General features: G+C 39.3%; 3 protein-coding genes across 5 annotated transcripts; 2 read left to right on the top strand and 1 right to left on the bottom strand.

The window, feature by feature from the left end:
- Positions 1-57: 57 nt before the first annotated feature.
- LOC116779734 (calcium channel flower) lies at positions 58-11,697 on the bottom strand. 2 transcript variants are annotated; one of them, XM_032674141.2, is made up of 6 exons: positions 11,629-11,697; positions 11,438-11,558; positions 3,583-3,790; positions 3,268-3,378; positions 2,837-2,951; positions 58-2,457 (listed from the first exon to the last, which is right to left on the bottom strand). In XM_032674141.2, exons 1-5 carry the CDS (start codon positions 11,629-11,631, stop codon positions 2,837-2,839), a joined length of 558 nt encoding a protein of 185 aa, XP_032530032.1. In that variant the 5' UTR covers positions 11,632-11,697; the 3' UTR covers positions 58-2,457. The 2 variants fall into 2 exon arrangements, with proteins under 2 accessions (XP_032530032.1, XP_032530031.1); XM_032674140.2 differs by lacking the exon at positions 2,837-2,951.
- A 385-nt stretch (positions 11,698-12,082) lies between these two features.
- LOC116779425 (enhancer of mRNA-decapping protein 4) lies at positions 12,083-22,890 on the top strand. 2 transcript variants are annotated; one of them, XM_061529376.1, is made up of 22 exons: positions 12,083-12,259; positions 12,568-12,773; positions 12,947-13,053; positions 13,245-13,354; positions 13,684-13,835; positions 14,248-14,456; positions 14,901-15,013; positions 15,303-15,601; positions 15,735-15,841; positions 15,962-16,091; positions 16,516-16,628; positions 17,037-17,122; positions 17,362-17,548; positions 17,817-17,949; positions 18,020-18,379; positions 18,531-18,666; positions 18,743-18,923; positions 19,005-19,179; positions 19,443-19,608; positions 19,780-19,900; positions 20,587-20,810; positions 21,425-22,890. In XM_061529376.1, exons 1-22 carry the CDS (start codon positions 12,210-12,212, stop codon positions 21,612-21,614), a joined length of 3,555 nt encoding a protein of 1,184 aa, XP_061385360.1. In that variant the 5' UTR covers positions 12,083-12,209; the 3' UTR covers positions 21,615-22,890. The 2 variants fall into 2 exon arrangements, with proteins under 2 accessions (XP_061385360.1, XP_061385364.1); XM_061529380.1 differs by lacking the exons at positions 20,587-20,810; positions 21,425-22,890 and adding exons at positions 20,169-20,186; positions 20,297-20,580.
- A 455-nt stretch (positions 22,891-23,345) lies between these two features.
- Positions 23,346-26,398, top strand: LOC116765364 (enhancer of mRNA-decapping protein 4-like). The gene is made up of 8 exons (XM_032654825.2): positions 23,346-23,981; positions 24,104-24,194; positions 24,263-24,395; positions 24,659-24,824; positions 24,898-25,039; positions 25,357-25,516; positions 25,753-25,973; positions 26,195-26,398. Exons 1-8 carry the CDS (start codon positions 23,657-23,659, stop codon positions 26,382-26,384), a joined length of 1,428 nt encoding a protein of 475 aa, XP_032510716.2. The 5' UTR covers positions 23,346-23,656; the 3' UTR covers positions 26,385-26,398.
- The last annotated feature ends 5 nt before the right edge of the window (positions 26,399-26,403 follow it).

Here is a 26,403-nt window from a genome sequence, read left to right as displayed (position 1 = left end):
ACAACCAATCGAGTCCTTGTAAGCATTGGAAGGAGCAGAGTTAAATAAAAGAATCAGTCAATATACACACATTTATTACAGATATGCCTCCTAAAGATCAACATTACCGACAGAACAATTCAATACATGTCTACTATAAAACTAGCATACCATACATAATGTGAGCTAGATGTAATGGCCAGGGTTGCTGCCGAGACAAATACACATCCAAATATTTTCATAATTGATTACATGCGGCAACCCTGGGAAATATTAACTAAAATAACCTATACATTCTCAACAAAATTATTCATATTTGTATTATTATTTAAATACTTTAATTCATCCAACCAGCTGTTAGACCAAGTAAATAGCTATAATGAGATATGTATGGGAATTACATAAACATATGACCATTATAAAGCATTATAACATTAGCAGAAACTTAAAAACAACTTCATTTACATATAAACTTACAACAATTGATGTAATTGGTACCGGATCAACATTTTAGCTACCAAAGAAACACATATACATAATGTATCAATTAACGCTACCTACTCTGAACAATTTCACTATGTACATGTAACAAGTGATGGAATAGATACAGGACTAACTTAAACAGAACGGTAGATACGGAGACCGTGACGAGGGAAGCACGGGAATAAAGAAATAAGCAATTCCATTGACATTCTATAAGAGCATAGACTTGCCGTGAGCAACATTTAACTACGGCTAATGTTATCTAGGACTAGGGTCGCTCTTACATGCAATAATACTTCATGTAGCTAACTCGTTACAAACATTATCAACATATACAAATAGTATTGGAACTATTACATCACGCGGCTCTTAACATTGGTTCATACAGATTTATGTTTTCAAAAACTGTCATATACAGTCAGAGAAAACTCATATCAAACACCTACTCTTGAGACCATTGGGTACAAAGGAATGTACGATGTCATTTAATGTTATATATTTATACATATTTTTGTTTTATATAAATTGAATAACTTTTAAAAACGTAAGATTTTTTGTTAGATGTTCTTGCCGGGGCAGGCGTTTCACTTATAATAGCCAGTAAATCAGTGGCTTGAATAACACACATTTAAACGACATATTCTATGAGTATTTTGAACTCACAGATGAAATAAATAAGATATATCAAATTACATAGTTTTTTCTCATCAAGCGAGTAATTTTAACAGTTACAACATTTATATTATTATTTTTCATCATTTTCATTATTTTACTACATAGAGAACATCTCCAGGCCATGATATTAATTAACATGAAATTACGAGTTTCAAAATAAAACATTGTGTTCAAAATTTCCCCGGTACTCTGTCCCTCGATACAACACTACACGCAATGCGCTTGGACTTCAAAATACTAAATTCATAAACTTGTCAGGTACTTGGCCTATGATAAATTTGAACGTCCAATAATTTATGAAATGGGACGAAAACATATACAATTGGACCTCGAAATAGATTACAAATGCATTTTCATAGAAATAGTCAAAAATTCAGCGAAAACGACAAGCCGTTACAAAGACGACTCCGTCCAACATTAATTTCAATAATAGAATCTATAGTTATTGCATGTTTTAATAATATTTTGGCATGTTCACTGAAAGCAGCACTATAATATTAAAATGGGCAAATTTTCTTTATAATCGAACAAAACTCGTCATATTTATATAATCGTGGTGACATTAGTTTGACAGATACAACAACGACCCTGAAAAATATATTTAAAAAAAACACTTTTCTATGATATATTTTTGATTTTGTAAATTTCAATTCAAGAAGCTAGAGAATAATAAACATAATAAAAAAAACGATCCAAAACAATGTACACCATTTTCACTCCCGTACAAAATGATTATTTACGTAGTGTTGTTACATAATATAATGATTTCTACAAATTTTTCAAAATTTCACTAACAATAAAATCAAAATGCACGTGATTTATATAAAAAAAAGTTTAAATAAGAATTCTCTTTACACATATAATAAATAAAAACTCAGTCAAAAGTAAATCACTTAATAAATAAATATAGAACGTAAACTCAATGTACCTGTTAAAATCACGGGATTAACTTCGCGGTGAGTTAGGATTCAGGATATTAAATACTTTACAGTCAAATATAACGAGACGGATCGAAAAACGACCCGAGATGAAAAGGAGACGAGGAGGGGCTGGTGGTGAGGGGTTGGGGGAGGGGGGTGGACTGTAAAGACAGAATACACGAAGAGGAATGACATTTATCTCTTAGAAGGATGGAACTAAAGTGAACCAGCTGTGTGGCACAGGTCGGAGACCAGGATGTGAGCGGCGAGGGGTCATCATCACTTGGCGGGGGGACTGGTGAAGCTGAACGGCTGCTCGTTGGCGACGAGTTTCGCTCGAGGGACGGCGCTGGCTCCCGCCTCCAAGGTCGCAGCGGTCCGCATCTCCTCCACGGACGCCCTGCCAGGGTATTGAGAAGTTCATTCTTTTAATATACTAAAATTGATTGTTGATCTAGCTCCTGGCGATGAGTTCCGAGAGAATATGAAATAGTCTGTGCTTTAGTGTGATAAATAAATGACTGATTGAGACGTCTAAATCACTATCGAGCTTGACGGGAATGAGTGGTGGTGCCAAGGAAATGTGGTTATAAATATCATGAATACAAAATATAAAAAAAAAACTGTACATACTGCACTAACGACAGAAAACATGCTGACCTAAAAAAAGACGATCCAAAAGCAGAACGTGCAACCAAATAAGGAATAAAACGCTACGAGACCGAACAGAGGTCAAGCCATAACACAGTCACTAAGCTTAGCCACGAGAGGCGGCTTACTTAGTTGGGGCGCCAGACGTCGGGGTCCTCCATGAGCGTGACGGTGCTGTCCTGGGGCGGGCCGGGTGGCGTCGACCCGCCCGCAGCCATCGCCGCCATGTCGTCCCGGGAACCCCTAACCCACAGCCGATCAGTCACGCAGATTATATTACACACAGCACAACATGCTTTTAATCGTTTCCGTTCTCCCCCAAACCGCGCTCGTCCGATGAACGCGGAATATTCTCTGCGCTCATATAAACTATAAAGCTCCCACACATTTTGTTACAGAATCAATGTTCCCTCAACAAAAGCCATACCATACGTTAGACGAGGAACGACACACTGTTAGTCCACACGCTAAGTTAGTTAGTTATTATATATATCTGAGAGTGGTGCGAGAACCCGCTTTTATAATTAATATAACGGTATAGGTATGAAAGTATACAAACTTCTTTCCGACTCCCATCATGCCGTACACGACGCCGGTGGCGAAGATCAGTCCGCTGCCGAGGAACGTGCTCACGCTCAGCAGACACAGGAAGAAAGGAGGCAGAGCGAGACTGCAACAGACATACACCGACTCGGTCAGTAGTGATGCAGATTAATTGGTTACAATTAATTGGTCTCTCTTAAGCGGTTCACTGATAGTACTACAATCGGAATCTACGACTTGAGTTGATCCATCGAGGTTGTCTTCCGACCTGTCAACTTTTCCATCGACTGCACTGTTACAAATGACGTTCCAAGAGCTTCTATATCCTCACCCAATATACAGCGCTCCCTTCTGCCAATACGGCCTGGACTCCACCTTGTCGGACAGCACCTGTATGTAGTCTATGAAGAAGCAGCAGCAGGGCGCCTCGCACACCATCACTATGAAGCCGGCTAGCATCTGCCACACGCCAGCAGGGATACAGAGGACGTTGAAAGGGAGTATGGTGATGCAATTCAGCAGACCGAGGAATATGGCGACTGAAAGTGTTATAAATAAGAGATAATCAGTTTAACTATAATAAAAAAAGGGCAAGTTATCGCGGTCAGCACCTCCTTCATAGTGTTTTTAATCACTTTTACAATTAAAACAAACTAAAAAATATTCATATTAAAAATATAAATTTCAGTTTAGTAATAAGAGAGAGGGTTTCTTAAAGTACAAAAAAGCGATTAAAAAACTATTTGGAAGAAAAATATTTTTTTCATATAGAATATAATTTAACGAATGAAACTTGTGGGCATCTGTTTACTGTATGGAGAGATAAAGGCACTGAATGAGACATACGCCATAAAATATTGGTTCGAGAGACATGAAAATGATATTAATTGAATAAATTGCATTTTAATTAACCTGACTGACCTTAAAATATTAATTGATTCAGATATACTAAAAATAAAACATATTTTAACTTAAGACTATAATTTTATTGTTTCATATGCATTATCATATTTTTATTGGAACCCAGAACAAAATTTATGGCAATAAATTGACAACACGATTTTGACAGATTACACCTAGTATAGTGAAAAGAAAGCTTTTGCTATTTTGCTTTTGAATTTTATTTACCAACAAGTGACGCTTCGAGGGATACATGCGATCAACGGATAAAGTGGTCCATCGTAGCAAACATGTCCCATTAAACGCTTTAACTTCAATTTGGTCGTCTTATAACAAGGACGAATAATTTGGTATCCGGTCATTTGACGTGTCATTTAATAATGCCTTGTTAATTTTCACCGTGGCACGGAAATATTTTGACAGATTTAACAGACAGAGCTTGGTGAAACTGGGTCTAAATATTTTCATGTAATGTCAAATGGAACTCATCATAGTTTTTATTTTCTGATAATTATGAAGAGAATCAAATTCTCTAGTGTCCCCGTTGTACAAACATTATATTTTTATCTTTTGTAGCTTACATCTAATGGGTTTTTACAGTGAGATTGGTCATACTTTTGGAGGGAAATATATGAGTAAATCAATAATAAAATAATAATATAAGAAAAGCAAAAGTATGTCAGTTGTTTGCGACCTTGGTCCGTACAATAACGGCCAGTGTAATTTCTTCAATGTCACTTTATGTGTAACATAAAAGAAGGTTAGACAATTTCACGATATCTTTTACACTTTCGGCTGTATTAAGTTACAAGTGTTTTTGGTTGGATTAATATTCACATATACAGTACTTTCATCAAGACTTCACTCAGATAATTAAGTAAAGAACATCCCTATTATTAATGATTATTCAACAACTATTGTGGCACACGTCAAACAAGGGTAAAACAATATACGAATACTAGCTCTTTATAAAAATGATAATCATTTACCACTTAACCGTTATTAATCATACGCTGCTAAGAAAGACCTCAAAGAAACTGGATTTCAAAATGAAAAAATAAACCGGATCAAAATAGGTTGATCTGTTTGGGAGCTACGGTGGCACAGACATGTACACACAGACACCGAAGTCAAACTTACGTCACCCCTCTTTTTGCGTTGGAGGATAATGAAAAGAGGTTCCTGATATTCGTATTGCGATAGGTAAGTGTTCAGGCATGATCCAGATGTAAGGAAGGGATTTCCGAACTTTAACAATTGACGACAAGCTTCGTAAGTGCGTATAAGCAAAGAAAATGTTTTCTATTATTTTGAACTACATTCTTCCGACATTTCCGGTTTCTTTGGAGTAACCGTGATCATAAAATGTTGTAAAGTAACCGAAACGTAAACATATAAAAACATTAATTTTTATTTAAATGAATACTCGCGAAAGTCTTAAATCTCATCCGAGTCCGGTTGCTCACTAAGCGATCGAGCAACACCCGTACATCGATAAAACGCAATATATGCAGGACACGTGATATTTCGATGTGACCCCATTAAAATTTTTCTTTTGGGGTTCTTGTAACTGTGTTATATGCGAATAAAACTTGAACCGCAGCGGTCAGCAGCGTCAGCAAAGCCAACATGACTCATGGATCAGATAAGTGGAGCCTGATATATGAAAAATTGGATATTTCTAATGTAGCTCCGTCTAGAATAGCCGTGAGGAACATTTCAATTATTATATATGTCGGAGTATCGACCAAGCCATGGTTTTTAAAAAGAGTGACGTTAGCATAACTGACGTCACCGAAGACTTTATTCTTGACTGTCGTCAGGATCTCAGACCCTTGAAGGTAACCTCGTAGACGGTTTGACGAATCCCTTATTTCGAAGACGTCCGTACCCTGCAACGGCTCGAACGAGACTATGTAGTCGGTACCCTCGCCTCTATTTATTGTCACATTGTTGTGACTACACTTGCACAGGTGGCTTCGCAGGTAGTTATGCGGCTGACACCTGATAATTTCAACTACCCTCAATTAGTACTTATTCAAATAATAAGAATTGCGCCGATATATACGTAACGGCTTTAATGATTGAGAAGAAACAGTCGAGTCTAGTTCGGATCTTTGAACAGTTCTCATATATACTTTGATGAAATCCAAAGCTAACATTGCTTGACTGAAAACATGAAAGTTATTCCTAAAATAAGACAACTGGCACTGAAGCTTGATGATGAGCAAGAATGCCAAGTTTCAGTGATCCGAAAAGAGCTGGGATAAAAACATCAAGGTTAACATACCAAGGAAGTTGACTGACACATTACAACCCGGAAACAAAACTTCTCGGTACATTTTAAAATTTAAAAATCTGAACTAACAGCGTAATTGATATTGTTTAATGTGTGATAGACAGCATAATGACTCAGTCGTGATAATTTTTTTAACAATTTACGTAAATTCACATATATTGCTTCCAGAATGAAGATACGTAAAAACTGATTATTCGGTGGAAATTTAGAATATGATGCAGTTAGTCATTTATTATTAATTATTTATACATTCAGAAAATAAAGCAGTGGCGTCTGAATAATGGATCGGAATTGAATTTGAAACATTTACAAGTATTTTATTTTGGGTTTATAATCAGTCAAATTTTGTTTTAATTGTAAAATAGTGCAACTGTACTTTTTTGATCGGAGATCAAGAAGAATGAAGTAAATAATTTATTAAAGTTCAAGTAAATAAAGATTATGAAAAATGCGCATAAATGTGAATAATGAGATCTAAGACTTTCGCGAGTTACTTAAATAAAACTACTATTTTTTCGGATTTACTACGTTTATTTTTATTATTATAATTTTTTATAATTAAAAAAAAATCGCGTAGTAAATCCGAAAAAATAGTAGTTTTATTTAATTGTGAATAAGACCAGAGAAGGGGATAAAGTATAGTAATTTCCAAAGGAAAGCCTTGTTTGGCAAAGCTTTTCATTTTAGGATAGGCAACGAGCGGCTATAAAGTTTATAGGAACTGAACGAGCGTATTGTATGTATGAAACTATCGCACAGGGTTTCACAACCAACGAGCAGGGAACTATTCACAAACTCGACATAGAAAACTTGGAGATAACTTCGTCAAACCCGAGATAATTTATAGTAATCTGTGTTGAATTTCGTCTTATTTATTGCGTGCCTATGTAATGTAAGTTTAATATAAAGTTAAAATATCATAATCAAGAACGGAATACAAACCCGACACTAGAGGGTTCGTGTGTTTAGGAATTAGGAACTCCGTCCAGAAACAAAACTTTCTTTAAAACATACAGATATATTTAAATGGACATGGACAATTAAAGTAACTATAGTTCGCACAGAAACTGCTGTTGTCTTTAGGATTAAGTTGTAGCTTATTTCATATCAAAACACACATGAAAATATCACAATATTATTTACCGCTAAGTGTTAATTATAGACAAAAGCAAAGAAGGTCAAAAAATTCTGAAATTTTAGACAGGTGTATGACAATAAAAAATAGTCAGAAACATTTATTTGTCTTAGGGCATTTCCGTGACTGTACTGTTGAACATTTATAATGATAATTCAAAGTAGGCTGGACCCTGAACGACGTAGAAACATTATTTTAGAGCAATAACTAATGACTCAAAGCACAATACAACACAGACACATCCTTGGAAGTTAATTCCTGACATTTCGGGTAAACCTGTCGTAGCTTTATCTTTTGTAAACTCAAATACAAACATAAAAAATTATCAGTGTTGTGGTATACTCACGATTTTAATATTTTTATTCATTTTTATTTCATTTACTGAAATCTAAATGAGCGCGTTGTCACTCCGCGGTACTCAATAAAGTTTTGTCTCTATCGACGGTGAGAATGTGAGTGATGATATCGTTGCGATGAAAGTTGCTAGGGTATAACAATAGCTTAGTCACAACAAACATATTTCTTTAAAATACGCCATGCGGAAGAGTGACGAGATTGATCATGCGAAAGGAATTGGCGGGTGATGAGACCATGCTCTAACAAGACTGTATTTATCAATGCTGATATTCAAAACAGTGTAATTGGAATCATAAACGGTGTTGAATCCCATCGTAATTCAGGACTGAGTATGTCCTGCTCCTCTAGGACCTTCACGACGACGGGAAGATCTAAAGATGACTACTTTTCTTTGCGCAACCTTCAATAATTCTTTCTATTTAATATTTATCCACCCAAAAATTTATAAAAAATACATACTAACCAAAATAGAAAAGAATACTAACGTTTTTTATACATAATAACCCGAACTGATTACGGAACAATTATTAAAATAATAATATGACTTCATGTTCATTATAAAAAGACTAGGGAAATATTTTTCTTTGGGCATATCATACCCCGCCCCACATGTAATGAAAAACATTGTTTGACCACCCTCGCGCACATAAATGAGGGCAACAGTTATAAAACTGTGATAACGATTTGCCTAAAATTGAAAATATCTAGGTGACACGTACACGTTATAATTTCGTTTGAATAATACATGTGAGGAAACTTCCGAAATAAAATATCATAAAAGGTGAATTATTGTAAAGAATATAATAAAAATAAATAGCCTATATAGCTTTATTAGACGTTCTGCATATTTAAATATTCTACCTAAAAATTCGATGAATGCTAAGTGCCTCAATTCAGTAATTCACATCTCATCCAGTCAATGAAGAAGACAGGCTCGGAAATGACAAAAATAGCAGTGAGACAGCACTACTAAGAAAAGGAAATTATGAATAAAGAACACTTCAAATGATCGGAGTTGATAGGCCATAGAAACATACTGTTTTATTTAAATGAAACTAGTATTATTCGGATTTACTACGCGGATTTTATTATTTGTGATCACGGTTGCTGCAAAGTAACCGAAACGTCGGGATTATGTAGTTTTTAAATCATAAAATCCGCGTAGTAAATCCGAATAATACTAGTTTCATTTAAATGAATACTCGCGAAAATCTTAGATCTCATTATACTGTTTTATTTTTTTAATACTGATGTGTATGGTCCTATAGAAGAATCTTCTCTGTTAGCTGTGAATTAATTTGTATTATTTAAAGATGGAGTTATGTCTTCGTGTTGTTTACTTCATGAAACATACGAGAGAAGTATTTCAATGTTTTCTGAAGTGTTATGGAATTGTGAACAACAAATTTCCACGTGATTTGCGCATATTTCGTACAGACAATGGTTGGGGATATGTGGACAAAGAATTTTTGTAATTTCATGAATAAAAAAGAAAACGCGTGATCGTACTGCCGCCCTTTATAACCTATGACATAACGGGGGAGCGGAAAGGGAAATGCGTTCCATTATGTGAACTGAAAGGACAATGTTAGATGCAAATAACACTGAACCGTGTTTTGTTTTATAAAACGTCACTTGAAAACAAATATATTTTTGAAGTGAAACTTCTTATACGACTTCCAACAAGGTTTTATTAAACGTTTAACGCTTGAGAGCGAGAGGGGATGCGTGGAGCTCGGACGCATGCGAGCTATCAACTGTGACTTGTCATTAGTGTTAATAAAGTTTGTCTTAAAGAAACACAAAAAATTATCAATACCTAAATTATTCTGTTTCCATTACAACACTACGAAGTTTCACTTCTACCGCGCGGACTGTACCCACGCACAATATTTTTCGTTTTATAGAAATCTTGACTAATTTTAATCGAAATACTACCTAATTCCAATTCTGAGAAAAATCTGTTAGAACACTATTTAATGCTATTAACTTTGATTGTACGACAAGTGTAGCTCACATCACAAAGCGATAGACATCTGCAATTCAATATATCACTGCTTTGAAAATAATGCATCCACAATAAATGAAAGTATAAGAAATAAACTAGAAGAAACTTGTTTAACACTTGTAAAGAGAAATATTATTTAATAAAGCAGAAGCACTTGACAGAAGGTCGTGTGTCTGGAGCGATAGAAATGTTTTATGGAACATTAAATAAACAAATAAGATCTCTTTTGTGTCTGGATTCAGATCTTTATAGTGTAGATCAGGGGTTCCCAAAAATATTTTGTCTACTGCCCACTTTGAAAATAAATTATTTTTTAAAATCCCATTTTTTCAGCTACTGAAAGACAACTATAACTTATTCTATGTATATAAAAATAAAAATCACGCTGACACTTCTACACAACATCCCCATTTTTTTGGGTCTCTTATCACACTTAGGGCCTACAGAACCCACAAGGGGGTATTATCGCCCACTTTGAGAAAGCTGGTTTAGATGAACTTCCATAGGCAGATAAAGGTTTAATATCTAGACAGCATCAAAAATCTTTTACACATACCCCATATCAAGCAAAGAAAAACAAATTGTTTTAACTATAAATTGAGAAAAAACTAAAATACAATCAAGCATGCATCATTTAATATTGAGAAAATGAAATAAAATTTAATACTTTTATTTATTTAAGATATAATCTGTGCTCTCTTGACGTCTAAGGACTACATTTTGAAGTCAGCTACCAGGCTTTGCCACCATCACCTCAACTCCTAATTACTCTAGTTATTTGGGATAAAAAAATATCAGATTTGATTTTTAGTGGAGTATTTAATAAAGAAATTGCTTTAGATGTAATAGAAACACCTTTATAATATTTATGTATACATTAAAATTTTAACTGACAAGGTATATGGATTTAGTTTAAAATATATTTTACTTATTCAACTTGCCTGTGGTTTAGATTTTTATTTCTAAGCTGACTTTTGATTAGTGTCTAATAATTTACTGAGGGACTCATATGATAGTCTGTGTTATTTTTAGACAGACATTTCAATTTATCACAAAGTGGATGAACTCAATATAACAATTGAGACCATGTTCATACAAATTACATCCCACTTTAAAGCTAACATTGGGTGAACATTGCCATTCATTCCAATTATGTGGTAAGTTACAGTGAACACTGAACATTATTGCGTTGTCACTTAATTGTTCTGAAGTATAACAAAGAGAATTAATGACTTTGGTTCATAACTTTAATATGGACAAAGATAAGATAGGATAATAGTATAATTAAAATAATAAAATTTAGTTCATTAGTTTGTATGTTTTGTTGATTATCATTATAAAATATTTTCAGAATTTGTTTAAACACTGATAAGATAAAAAAGCAAGATTGAGAATAACCCATGTACAAATATAGTGCTACTATCCATTAGCATTTGATTCTTTTCTTTCTTGTTTGAGCTTTGTGTATAAATAGAAAGGATACGTACTTGCACTGCCAACTGTTCCAAGACCTCGACCAGCATATCGCATCCACCAGGGAACGTCATCTTTTGCGGCATTGTCGCCCCCTGGCCGCGCCATAAGCATTGATATCTTGTCCGCCAAAGACTATAAAATATACAAACATCCTCAAAAATAGTTTTTTTGATATTATATTTATAAATTATATAAATTTTACCATTTTCGAAAAATCAATTCACTGTCTTGTCAACTGTCAGTGACATATACTAAGAAATATTGATACAGTCTACAGATAGCATTCAAATATCAATCAATATGTAGACTTTAATATTGCTACAGATAAATACGAATCTTACAATGCAGAAGTAGAAAATTAAAAATTCTTCTCGAATGCTTTGCCTAAGGCTAATTACAATTATTATCATAAATTCGAGTGTTTTGGGAATGTATCATAAACATAACCTTTGAAAATTTAATTTGTTTGGAGAAAACGAAATACATTTCGATATTTTCTCATAAATAAATATATAAAATTAAACTTCTATCTTTGAAGAGAATAGTATATAATACATTACTTACATTGATTTATTATTTTTTTATTTCTTATGGGTCTTGTACTCTGTTTCATGTTAAATTATCTATGTTATATTTAATAATCTATGTTGATTAAATGTCGGTCGGCTTTAGAGTTCAAGTGTAAATCGTCAAAAATTTCAGATACACTTTAGAAGAAATTTCCATTCAAGCTTTTTTTTACATTTTTATGATTAATGTTCACAGTTGGGAATTAATGGTAAAATGCAACCGACGACGATGCTTCCAAAACTTACGGATTCGACCCAAACAATGTGAGTTACTTGATTGTACATGTTAGTTTTATTAAACACAAAATATTTTTCAAAGTTATTAATATAGGTCATTTAATTAAACTCCTTTCTGAGGATATGAACAGAATAATTAATAAATTGGGCTTTCGTGACGTGTTTAACTTTATAAAAAATCTATCAATTTGTACTTCTATGACAATTCTTACCAAAATGTATAATGTATTTTCGTTGTAATATCATTTGTTATATGAAATTAATTATATTATTGTGTATGATCGTTAGTGTTCCCGGTTCTCTGTTACAATCTTTGATTGTCCTGATTATTCCAGATCATTCTCTGAAGGTGACGGTGTCTGTAGTTCCGAGGTATATTCGTCGGACGTGGTAGTGACAACAAATGCCGGCAACCACAACCATGGTAGTTCTAAAGTGAAGCTCAAGAACCTTGTGGATTATAACTGGGAACCCAAGTTCTACTCTGGACAACTCCTTGCTGTTCATATAAGTGGACAGTACCTAGCATATAGTATTAAAGGTACCAAACTTAGCATTAAAATAAGGTATTTTTTAGTGGTCAAAGATATTTTAAGATCGTCCCAGTTGAATATAGACTCATAAATGATTCAAATCACTTACTTTTTTTAATATATTACATAAAAGGATAATAAAAAAAGATTAGGACATGTTATACAAATATATTGCTTGCAGCTCCCAATGCTGCCGACCCTGGCAGCTGGAATGGTATGGTGAGAGTTGTATACAACCCTGAGCCTGGGATAGACAGAAGAGCACTCATAAAAGGAATGAAAGGAGAGGTAACAATTTTTGAACTAACAATATTCTTCTTGGGCACATTAAATACTATCTTTTTTATATAATGAAAATGAATTGAAACCAAACTGGCTGTCAAGCATTCTATAATACAATGTTTCAAATGCATATATATTTCTTTATTGTCAATTTTTTGTATTAATTGTTTCTGATGCAATATTTTCTTGTTATCAAGGTTCTAGACCTGGCATTTGCACATATCCAGAATCAAATATTGCTAGCCAGTATCGATGAAATGGGGAATTTTTATATCCATGAGATTGAAGTGACGGACAGCGGTCTGCGGTGAGCTTATAACATATAATAACCATATTCATCTCCCTTTATATGTACTTGTATGCTGTATCTCATGTAATTGAGAAAGAGTTTAAGTCTTGTTTTTTAATGTTGTTACTTCCAGTAATGTCCTACAAAGTGTCTGAAGCCAATATTTATAGTTCACAAATACATGGTGATACTTAAATGTTGCCATCACAAAATTACAATGGATCAGTATTATAATCAGTCATAAAAATAATTCTAAGGATTATAGTATATTATAATTAGCATGGTACAGATGGCGCCACTTGTAACACTTGTTTCATTATGAACCCTTGTATGTATGTCATTTGCAGCTGTACCCTGTCAGTGGAGGTGCGTGAGGACACAGGTGCATGTCTGGGTGGCGGTGTGCACCGTGTGGTGTGGTGTCCCTACATACCTGATGAGGACGACTCCCCCGATGATGATGTCGCCAGGTTGTTGCTCACCACACATTCACATCAGGGTATGTACGCATGAAGGACTCCTTATTGGTTTTTATTATGTATGGATTCAGCATATTTTACATCCCGGGCTCGCTTGATTTCATCAATAATTCATGTTTAAGAAGTGTGAATATATTGAGATGCTCCTATCTGTGGATAAAATCTTTATCTTTTGTAATGATTTTCAATCAAAAAGGCTGCATATAAAACATGTTTACACTACAAGAGTTGTATATAAAATCAGTCTCACCCTGCCCAGTATTACAAGTATAGCTGTAGAGAACTTAGTATTCTCCAGTACAGTATGTAAAGTCATGACATATATATTTTTCTATTTTATTTCAATGTGATATTCCTGAGGGCGCAGGTTCGAGTCTCGCTCGTGTCGGATGTGTTTAGTGTCTCGGATGCCATTGTATAATATGTTGACAGCACGCATGTGGAACGTTCGCGCGATATGGTCTCTGTGTGCTGGAGGGGGCGGTGCACCCGTGTCTTGCGTGTCCGCGGGAGCCGCGCTGGCGGGGGGCGCGGGCCTCGGGGCCGGGAGTCACGCGGCGCCCGTACTTGCCGCAGCCTTCTCACCCGACGGCACCGCCCTCGCTACCGCCTCTCAAGACGGATATGTCATGTTCACCCAGGTACTCCTCGATCACTCCTCTTTCGAGCTAGCTTTCGTTTAAAAAAGAGACATTTTGCGCGACTAATAAAAGTAAGAACCCTTGAAATTAGTCGGTTATTTTCGTACAGATGTATTAAATCACTCGCCGCTTTGATGCACGTCTGAACTCCGAGTTGGTTAACCCCGGAAGTGGTTCTACCTGTGCAATAAATCTATAAAAATATATATGGTCGGTTCGTAAGGCTCCAAGAACGCTCTGTAGCTATTTAAATATCTATAATATCTAGGACAGATAAAATACATCTTAATTACCAAGAAAGCCACATCGATTCTGAGCTGATTGTCCTCAAAAAAGTAATCAGTTGTCAAGTACAGTGGAGGGTATATCTTCCCCCACCAGTCTGTCTTAGTTATATGCTCCGGATGGGTCAGTTTGTTAACTCGAGCTTTCATTTCATTTAAGGTATACATGAACAACGAGATCAGCCCGCGCTGCCTACACAAGTGGCAGCCTCACGAGGGCCAGCCGCTGAGCTGTTTGTTCTTCCTCGACAACCACAAGAATTATAACACCGAGTGAGTACTCCCACTGTGTTGTATGTGGAGGTTGCCGAGTGTCTGGGAGGGGATGGACGGTTGCTTCTGTTAGCACTTTACAGTGATGGGACTGAGACCACAGTAGCTGGTACAGCACCCCAGTAGCTTCTAGCCATGGGATAGAAATATAACAAAATACTGCTTAACAGTTGCATTCTGTACGTAGCCACGTGAACATATCACAAACTATCTGTTACCCGCCACTCCGTCTGCGTAAAACTACTCATTCACTCCCCTCATACATCTCTAACGTGATATTATTCGTCAGCGTTCACTTCTGGAAGTTCGCGGTGACGGGTGCGGAGAACAACACGTCCATCAAGATCTGGTCGTGCAAGTCGTGGAACTGCCTGCAGAGCATCTCGTTCCGGGCGTCCCCTGAGGCGGGCGTCATGAAGGCTATGCTGGACCCCAGCGCCGGCTACCTGCTGCTGTCCGACTCCAAGGCCCGCAGTCTTTACGTGCTGCACGTGGCGCGCGACGCTCACGACGCCGCCGCCTACTGCAAGAGCATATCCGAGTTCCTGCTGCCCTACCCCGTGCTCAGCTTCTGCATCGTGGACGCAGGTGACTCACACGTACTATGAATTCGTGAAGCACTCGAGGAATTCCCAGGATTAATCGAGTGCGAATAAATCCTTGGTTTAGCTTGGACTTTGTGATTATTAAAGTTGAAGTGATTGTAACGTTTGTCCTTCAGAGGAGCTGCCGGCCAAGTGTGAGTCGAGCTGCGACGACCCCTACCACGGGAACGGCTCGGCTGGGGACGCCTCCGACTCGCCTGACGACTTTGCCATACATCACTCGGTAAATAAACAACACTCCTTGAATCTCATAAAGAACAGGACATAAAATATAATCGCACATATGTTTCCACAATTGGTAAAGACATGCATGACGAGGAATGAGTGTTTTTCCGTGTATCAGGACGAGGAGGGAGGATCCTCGTCGGCGCGCGTCCGTCTCCGTCTGTACATCGTGCAGCCCAAGGGTCTGCAGGAGGGCGAGCTGGTGTACACGCCGCCCGCCCAGCCTCCCGCCCAGAACACACACAGAGGTGACGGCTTATACTTAACACGCGACCCTTGATCAAGCTCCTTTAGACTCGTGCCTACTCGATGAGATGTGGCCTGACCAGTGAGATCTACACTCGGTTAAACGCTTAAGAAATTTAAACTTCTAAAGTGATGTCATTCTTTTAAAGTCTGTAGATTTCGCTCTTGTATTCCCCACACCCACTTTATGTTCACGAAATTAATGTATGTGCCGTTAGTTGTTGGAAGTCGGTCCTCGTTAAGAGAACATTTGGAAACAACTTAATGCATCGGTTGCTATTTATTGAAGATGCCGAACACTTTCTCTTCGCTGGAATCCGCCGTCGGATCACAAATCGTTATAAAAAATTTACATAAAACGGACATTAAACTGTTTCGGTCCACCCTCATGGTTATTGTGAATTCCACATCGGTTGTTCTTCCCAGATCTAGTGGATCTGAGCATGGAGGAGGAAGCAGAAGACGCGGCCAAGAGCGTCCCGTCCAGTATACTGCAGCAGCAGACGCAGCAGCTCAAGAACCTCCTCATGAGGTCACAGGTACACTCACGACGACAGCCGGTACGATACTTGACTGCAACGGAAATGTAAGCAAATTGATACAACAGAACTGAATACTGGCTACACCAGAGTGACGTCACGGGACCCGCGTCCGTGGCGTGTCGCCGGGTTGTTTGCCGCGTCACGGCGTACAGTTTGAGTATGTTCCTTGTGGCTGTCAAATGTCGTATCAGTACTGAGGAGGCCCGAGCCATGCGTCACTCATGTTTTGTTTTTCAGCTGTCTTACCTCGTGCGGACTTGATACAGAGTATGTATTCATTTTAAATATGTCATTAAGAGATTTGGTGGTCACGCCCGGGACAGGGACTCGTGCGGGACTCGACTCGTTATTGTTCCGCTGCCTGGGTCACTAACTCATACAAGTTGTCGTCGTCGTCTTTCCCAGACCCAGCCCGGCAGCCTCATCCCTCAGAGGCCGGAGTCCCCGTCCACGATGCCGCCCCTCAACCTGATGACTCCCGACGCGTTCAGGTGACGCCTTCGACATATATCAAAGCAATAGTTGGTAGCGGACCTGACGAAAACGACGTCCGATGTGTACACGAACAACACTGAATCGATTTTATTACAAATTAAAATAGTTTCGTCAAATTCTGCTTTTCTCATAAAGTTTTAAAATTTAAAAAAAATCATCAAATGGAAACAGTCTTAGAATGTCTTTATTTTGCATAATCTATTTCCTAAGCTTACAAAAAATGTTGATCGTTCAGTTCGCCCGGAAAACGAGAGGACGACGACCCTCCTCTGTCGGCCACACCGGAGATCACCAACATAGCGAGGGCGGGCGGGGCGGAGGAGGCTCTGAACGGCGTGGGCGGGAAGGCGTCGGGAGGCTCCAGCCCCAGCCGGGAGGTGAGGCAGATCATGGCCCACGACGCGCACTATTACGGACATGCGGTGAGTCGACACACACACGATTATAGGGGGGGGGGGGGGTTGCGGTCGATGTTATTATACGAGAGGAAGAAAAAAATACTATCATAAATTAATGATTGTTTCTCCGAGTTCACTGCTGTAGTCTATTTCACGTGTCGGCCATTCTACTGTGACTGTGGACGCGGGTGAACTTTAAATCTACCGACTGATATTTTTCTCGTTGAATCCAAAAATCTGAAAGACCTATGGCCGTAATGTCCGTACATTCTGTGTATTTGTCTCGCTACAGGACGACGAGGACGAGACCAAGCCGAGCTCGACCACCGAGGAAGTGTCCGCGGTGCCGGTCGGAGAGCTGTTCTCAGGAGATCTGTTCACTTCATCAGAGAAACCTCCCCCGCCAGCCAAATTAAAACATGCCAGTTAGTACTCCCTTTATAATTTTCGTAAATTTAAATCGGCGTCCTGTACCTTTTTTACACGTTTTTCCAGACAGTGACACGTCGTGGCCCCAGATATCACTGGAGCAGATAACGGAGGCGAACCAGCGCAGGGCGACCAGCGACAAGTCCAGCAGCCAGTCGCTGAACTCGCTCGTGACGCCCGTCAACCCCCCGCTGGCGCCCACCCTGCCGCCCGCCCTGCCACCGCCGCTGGCCCCCACCCTGGCGGCTCCTCCCAAACTCCCCACTATAGTGCCGCCTCCCCTCCCCCCCAGCATGGCGCCTCCGCTGCCCGCCCTACCCGTGACGTCACTGGCTCCTCCTTCCGTCCCAGAAGTCGTCCCCGTTTTGGACGAAGTCAAAAAGAACCGGTTGGAATCCTTGGAACAGAAGATCGACAAGCTGACCGGTAAGAGATATTATCTGTCTCCAAAACTTGGCTTTCAAACATTAGACTTGGACCAGTGTAACATTATATAATATGTAATAAGTCACATGGCGACCGAACCTCGTCGGTGAGTGAGTCCTCCGCCCTCACATGATCCGTGTCCTTCCGTTAGAGCTGGTGTCGGCGCAGTCCGTGGAGCTGCGGGTGCTGCGCGGAGAAGTGCGGGCCGTGCGCGAGGAGCGTGGCCTGGACCGCCGGGAACACGCGCAGAGGACCGCTGCCGCCGTGCGGGAAGCTCTCAACGACGGGTAACCCGCGCTCTGCAGGGACGACCTCTCGCACGCGGCGCGGGTCGATACAACTAATGAACCGTCTTGTATCCAGCTGGGAGCGGATCTCGGCCATGGGCGAGGCGGCCAGCGCGCAGGCGGCGGCGGCGGCGGGGGCGGGCGCCGCCAGGGCTCTGGAGCCGCTGGCGCAGGCTCTGCAGCACGAGCTGGCCGCCAAGATGAGCGCCACGGACGCTCTGCTCCGGGACAACATCGACAAGCTGGTCACCAGCAAGGTGCGCCGCCTCACACGTTACACTGTCGTTTCATAGCTGTTTCCGTGTCAGGGGAGTGTATATAACAGTGTCCGTGTACAGTCGGTGACGGAGCGGCTGTCATCCAGCGTGTCGTCGATGGTGAGTGTGTCGGTGCGCGAGGCGGCGAGGGAGGCTCTGCGGGCGGCGCTGGAGGCGGCGCTGCCGGCTGTCGAGCGAGCGCACGCACAGCTCTTCAGGCAGATCAACGCGGCCTTCCAACAGGGAACTAAAGAATGTACGTAGGGACGACGGGAGAAGGATTTTATTATTTTATATAAGAGTAATTTAGATTGTAGGTAAATCGATAAATAAAAACGCTGTACTAAATTCCAAGATATTAAAAGATATATCTGATGTTAAAATAATATGTCCAACAAAAATAGAAAAAAGAAAATATAGACATTACTGTGGTGACTGTAGCTGTCTCGGAGTGAAGTTGATGTGATCCGATACGTGTATAATAATGACATTAAAATTTCATGAAATAACCTTTTCCAGTCGCAGCGAACACGGAGGCGGCTTGTCGCGTGGCGGCGGAGCGCGGCGGGGCTTCGGCGGCCGGGTCGCTGCGGGCGGCGCTCGACAGGCACGCGGACGCTCTGGCCAGGGCGGCGCCCCTCCACCCGCAACATGTCGCCGCCCAGCTCAAGGAACTGGTGCACGGGTAACGACACCTTCTCACACTTACTGCTATAGATAACAATAACAATGATTGGCTGAGATGACTTACACCACATACTAATATGGAATTGAGTTCCAGCCCTGTCTACGTGAGGGTTATCTGGCTATACTCATTCCTTGTTTCATAATAAATGTTAATATTTTTTGTCGTCAGCGTTCTAGAGAAGGAGCTATCTTGGTGGCGGGAGCAGGCTCGCGAACAGGCTCGAGCGATGACGGCTAGGGCACTGTCCCCGGCGCCCACGACCTCCGCCCCGTCCGTCACAGACAGACAGGTACGCCTTAGACTGACGTGTTGTAAGGACCTATGGCTGCCGACCAAAGAGCTTATAGATCAACCAAGAGATTCCTCTACAAAGGAAGCGAAACAGCAAATATACGATAATAAAATACACGAAGCAAATACAAAAAAACGTAGTTATTAAAATTTCCAATATGTCGTGCCGATGTGAAATAAGCGATATTTAAAGTACAACTTTAGACTATATTTGACAAAATGGTGGAATTTAAATAAAGAAAAATATCTATAATTTTGTTTTACAGAGTAACTCGTCGGCGGAGGTGACTGCGTCAATAATTAACTTAAACCGAAATACATGAAATAACTGACACATTGCTATTTAAATTAATGAAATATAAGAGGAGAAGTCAATCTATTATAAACATTTCAGAGACCTCCTCGCACCGCAAGAAACTGTGTTCAGGAATCTCTGCCATACCTACTAAGAGTATTTAATTTTCTTTGCACATTAAAATGTAGCGAGATTGTAGAGTATCTTTAGGAAATTTGGATCTAAAGTAGAATTCACCTCCGATTGTTCATAAATCTGTATTTTTCCTAAAACAGTAGGAATAGCAAAAACCATATAGATAGGACGTAATATAACATAATATCATATGTATAGAAGAAAAATCGTTGTCGTCTGTATAGTAATATTGACTGGCAATCAACGGTCCCCAGATGCAAGTGAGTCAGATCCAGTCGCTGATGCTGAGCGGGGACGTGAACGGCGCCTTCCAGCTGGCATTGTCCGCCTCCGACCTGTCGCTGGTGGTGGCTGCGTGCCGGGCCGCGGAGCCCGCCCGCGTCCTGGGCCCGCCCTGCCGACTCAAGCAGCACGTGCTGCTGTCCCTCGTGCAGCAGCTCGCCGCCGACATGACCAAGGACACGCATCTCAAGCACCGGTGACCACACTCACACAGACAGACACACACACACACATCGCTGTAGGATGCATCTCGAAATTAAGGAGATCTACGACCTTCGCGAGTATTCATTTAAATGAAACTAATATTTTTCGGTTACTACTAGTGATCGCGGGCAGTTGCTGCAAAGTAACCTAAACGTCGCTAGTATGTAGTTTTTAAAATAATAAAATACACTGCTCTTATTGGGATAGACTTCGAGTTTAATCCCCCCGTTGCTAGTATGTGTTATAAAAATCCATAGTTGTCGTGAGCTGAGCAATAAATGTCGACAAGTTGCTGGTTCTTCCTAAAATGTATTGAGTAAAACAATAATGTGCCTGTATACATATACTACATATATATAACTGTCCCCAGCTATGTGTTGGTTGCTGGTTACACTAGACGCTCTGTGTGACAGGTACAGGTTCATTAATTACTTATCCCAAGGCACGCCTCCTCAGTCTCTGTAGGATTGTCATTTTAAAATGGCGATTGACGCGATCGTGTATTCTTCGGTTTCCTTGACATTTCATTCACCAGCGCTTTAATGTCCATTTTTAAGTTTGTGTATTAAAATTTTAAAGTTACTTATGTGCGTTAATCTGTGCCAGTTACCTGGAGGAGGCGGTCATGAACCTGGACACCACCAACCCCGTGACCCGGGAGCACTTGCCGATCGTGGTCCGCGAGCTGCAGAAGCAGATCATATCGTTCCTCAACTCCAACCCGAGCCACTCCCTCAGCAGACAGTTCCGTATGCTGCTGATGGCTACGGAGGCGCTGGTGAAGGGCGGCGTGTGACAGTGCTGCCACTGCCGCTGTGCTGTCAGACTAGTGATGTGATCCACGGATACTACTCGGTGCTGTGACTAGTGCATCTGACTTTATTTCACTATACTACTCGTTCCTTCAGACTTTGTTGTAATCTAGTCTAACCATGCGGGCATCTGGTTATATATACAGAGCAGATCGTCCACGTCTAGAAAATCTCCGACTTGTGATTAATTTTTTCTATATGCTACACATATTTATTGTCATCTCATAATCTGACATATAATTGTTGCAAGTATTTTGTCAATTTGATAATTGTACAAAGACGACATTTTTTTTTTAAATAATTATTTACCTAAATATCTTTATATAAAACTAATTAAGACCCACCCATTACTATGTATGGTGCTATTTGGAGTTAGATGCGTCGTGGTAAAGAAATCGTTTATCACAACCTCAGGTTGATGCCGACTGTGGGTGTAAATTATATATTGTAAGAGATCAATGACCTGAGACTAGCGTATGATGAACTGACAATAGCATGGTGATGTACACTGTAGAGATTACATATTGCTATGGTACTTGTGACGTGTGTACAACCGCGGAGCATGGCACGCTGGACTGGTGTACCGTGTCCTCGGCTGACTGGCTGTACACATGTACATAACGATGACATTACATAAGGCTGCTAGGTTTATAAGTTTTTTTATGTATTATTCTTATAGTGATGTGCATACTGTAAAGCCTGAATCAATAAACATTTTGTACTAAACGGCGGTGAAGCGTGGGTGCCGGTGCTGAGGTGGCTGTGGACTGAATGTTAGAGATGCCGTCGGACTACAACAATAACTGCCATATTGTAATGACATTCTCTAAAACAACATGTTGACAGTCGCTGTTTGATTGTCATTTTAAATAATTTGTAGAGGAGAGCCAAATCTGAAGGTCAGAGTACTGTAATAAAATATTGAAATCACTCTCCGCTCACATACTGAAGTCACTGCCCCCGCATAGACGTTGTATAGATTTAAGATGCAAGTAAGTTCTCCAGCAAGCATTTTATTCCCCGTGCCTAGTGTCCACGACCACCCTATCGGAGCGGAGCGAGGAGTCGTGACCGCTGTTCGTCCTTGAGCAATGTACAAATATTTCATAATATTTTCTACGTGACTTGTAAAACACATTTCGGACGCGATATATTTTTATGGTTCCTGATAATGTTGATGTTTGTTGCGTCAGACGACGCGCTGGCTGTACACAGCGTGACCGCTACGGACTACGGAAATAAAATCTATTTGATCCGTTGTTTGTGACTTTCATTGGAACATGTTCCTTTACCCTAAACTACACTTTGAATATGCAATCATATATCATGGGATGTTAATGAGTAACGATAAGCTTGCCCTTCAAACTCTCTTTAAGATCGGCTTCAGTGGTTCAATTACCAAAGAATAACATGACTCATGACAGGACTGTGCTCAGTCTTAACTGACGTCGTCACGCACATACAGAAAGTTAATAGTATTAACGTAGATGGGAACGGGAGACATCAAACGCTTCGTGCGTCGTGTAATACAAACTTAGACTAAGGATATAGATCTCTAATCGCTAACGAGAAGTCGATTATAATGAGCGATACGTATAGCTTGGCGCTGGAAAGCTGTATATCGAACTACGTGACGAAACATTTACTTTTTAATCATTTTTTGACAATTTTACAAATTAATTATTTCGTGAAATACAAAATTGCATTATAAGGTTTTTTTTTTCTTTTGGCATTTTAATAGTTATAGTTTTCTGTTAATTCATAACTTTGTATTGAGTTATATCCCCTGTTAGTTTTGATGTACTCAACAAACACAGCAAGATAAAATACCAGATCTGACGCTAGATTTAAACTGATGGACTTTTTTGTTTGCGCCACATTTAATTCGGTCGCCAATCCAACTTGCATGACAGCAGGTAAACAGACCGAGGACACGCGTCAAACACAATAGGCATAAATAATTATCATTCCTAGAGAAGGGTAGGAAGAAATAAATACGTGACTTGAAAACGACGGCAACATCCTAATGTTTTACTTGACGCACAATAAACTATTGGTATCCAAGATGTCACTACGTATCAGTAAAAGCAATTTAATGAGATCAAAATCTTTGGGAACATTAGATTCGCTAAAGGATAGCGATTTCGTTGAATGCAATGGTCGCTTCTGTAACTACGGGGAGGGCGACCTTCAAAGTGACTCTTCACTGGAGATCTGCGAGATCTTCGCCAATAAATCCTACGGCTCGTTGGAAGACCACCTGGATAGCGGATTCATACACCTGGACCCAAGCGAAACCTCTCGAAGCGATTCGCTCTTGGCCTTGGAGCTTAAGGTGGTCAAGTTGAGTGGTAGGTTACACGTTTATGACTTATATTGCCAACACACGACCAAGTCTGAACCAATATCCAACGATGTTTTTAATAAAATAAACTGATCCGATCATAAATGCTAATAGGTATATTTTTTATAGAAATATTGCAGGAACAAAACCAGCTTCTTCAAGATCTCAAAGACGAAATATCATTTTTGAAATCATGCTCTGTCAATAACAGCGACCAAAAGTAAGGCATATCAAAGCATAAATAAATATAAAGTAGTGGTTTCTATACTATAATTACAATTTTTATAGGACAGAAATGTCAGAATCTTCTAATAGTGCAGTTGGGGATACAAAGATTGTTCTTGATACAGACGATCTGAGTCGAGCGCAAAGTATGGAGACGGATTTAAGAAATATAATAACAGAATATCTGAAAAGCGATGTGAGTTTAGGAAGCACCTCGATACTATATAAGGCACCTTTAAATATTTTAGTTGCAGTCATTCTTTATTCGTCCCCTTTATGTCCATCTTGTATACGATTCCTGAACATAACTAATATTTGTATGATATTATCGTATGCAGACCAAGCCTGCTGTCATCGAGTCAATGATATTTCTTACTAGTAAACTGTAAAGGCGACCTCATTCTCATAATATAATAGAATATTTATACAAATGTTACTAATGAACGGAGTACTTTAAAGGATCTCAAAGACCATCTCGCTGCGACGGTAGTCGAGCGTCTAAAAGAGGTGATGAGGCAATGTCTGTCTGAGGCCTTCAGACAAGTTTACCTGCCATTCCTAGAGCGATCTCAACGACGACTTCTCGCTCATGTTTCAAGAACCTTACATAGTGCTTTTCACGAGTGTAAGGATTTTAAAATCAAGCAGATGTACGAATCAACAGATAGACAGTCTAAAGTGCTTACTTTTTATTCCAGTAGAAAAAAAGAGTTACTTCCTATATAAATCGGTTCATAAATCGACCCGCAGTCTTAAATATGCCATAGAAAAGCATTTGATGGCTCTGGAAAACGATAGACCCACTACTGTCTTACAATTTATGCAGAACAATTTGGACTCGTAAGTAGAATAAGCAATTAATACAATCATGGAAGAAACTAGGTGTACCAACCCGTACTCTCAGATGACGAGTCATTAAATAATATATTGTTTGTTTCTTTTATATCTAAATATCTGTGAGAGTAGACATTAGAACTGATGTCAAGCTTAAACAACAATGTGTAGCCTACAATGCAAAGAAATATCTTCTCGGTTTGGTAAACGAAAAAATATTTAATCCGCTAAAAACTAAAAATGCAAAAGACTTAGCAGGTGTTCGTGTTGCCTTGCACTAACGTTTAATGTTTTATATAATAAACATAGTTATTACTTTTCAGTATTTTAAAAACTGAAGTAAGTGAATGGATTAAGAGTTTATTATCGCCCCAGCTTCCGCCTTTATCCCATGAGGAGAACAACTATGAAGAAGATCCTTTAACGACATCGACCAGCCCTCCACAGCCGACGGATCCAGAGCTATCTATTATTGATCAACTAGTAAGTTTTTTACTTACATCCAAGTGAAACGACAGTTAGGAAAGAATAAACAGCATTTTGCGCTGGTACAGAACCAGATTGTTTCAAAAGCTTTTGCTACCAATTGACACATTTCGAATCTCTTAATAGTGTTACGTTGGAAAGATTAAAATCAAAGGGGAAAACTTTTTTGCGGTTCCTAAGTAATTATGCATAATCATTCGAGTGATTAAACGGAGGAAATAAAATATCTTCAGATGAAGTCAGCCCGAATCAACAAGCAGATAGAAAATGGCGAGATTAACGAGGCTTTCGAAGAAGCTTTGTCCTCGGCTGACCTGTCTCTGGTGATGACGGCTTGTCGTGCCGCCCACCCGCAGAGAGTCTTCGATCCTTGCCGTCTAAAACAACCTGTGCTGCTGGCTCTCATACAACAGCTGGCCACCGATATGGTGCATGACACACAACTTAAATGCAGGTGAGTCTTTAAAAACGACAGGTGAGTATAACGTAAATTCTCTTATTAATGAATTCAATAATAAAGTTCATTCATGACTTTTAATAGGTATTTTGATGAGACTATGTGACCCGTTCCTTAATCATCACCGTACATGTCAATTTACATTGTAAATATAAAAAGTTGTATGTATATATTTTAAAAACAGGTTCCCCCTTTTAATGCATTTTCTTTGTTTACAGATATTTGGAGGACGCTTTAATAAAACTAGACGTATCAGATAAAGTAACACGAGCACATTTACCGTTGATTGTAGGTGAAATTCGTAAACATCTTTCAAGATTTCTTCGATCTTATCCTAGCCACGTCGCAGGTCGACGAATAACCTTAATAGTGATGGTAGCAGACAATTTACTTAATAACGCAAAATAAATTCTATTGACTTAGTTTT

This window comes from Danaus plexippus, chromosome 2, assembly GCF_018135715.1.
Source record: "Danaus plexippus chromosome 2, MEX_DaPlex, whole genome shotgun sequence".
Lineage (NCBI taxonomy): Eukaryota > Metazoa > Arthropoda > Insecta > Lepidoptera > Nymphalidae > Danaus > Danaus plexippus.
The sequence above is the reverse complement of the archived record's forward strand: the minus strand, read 5'-3'. Positions and strand labels throughout refer to the sequence as shown.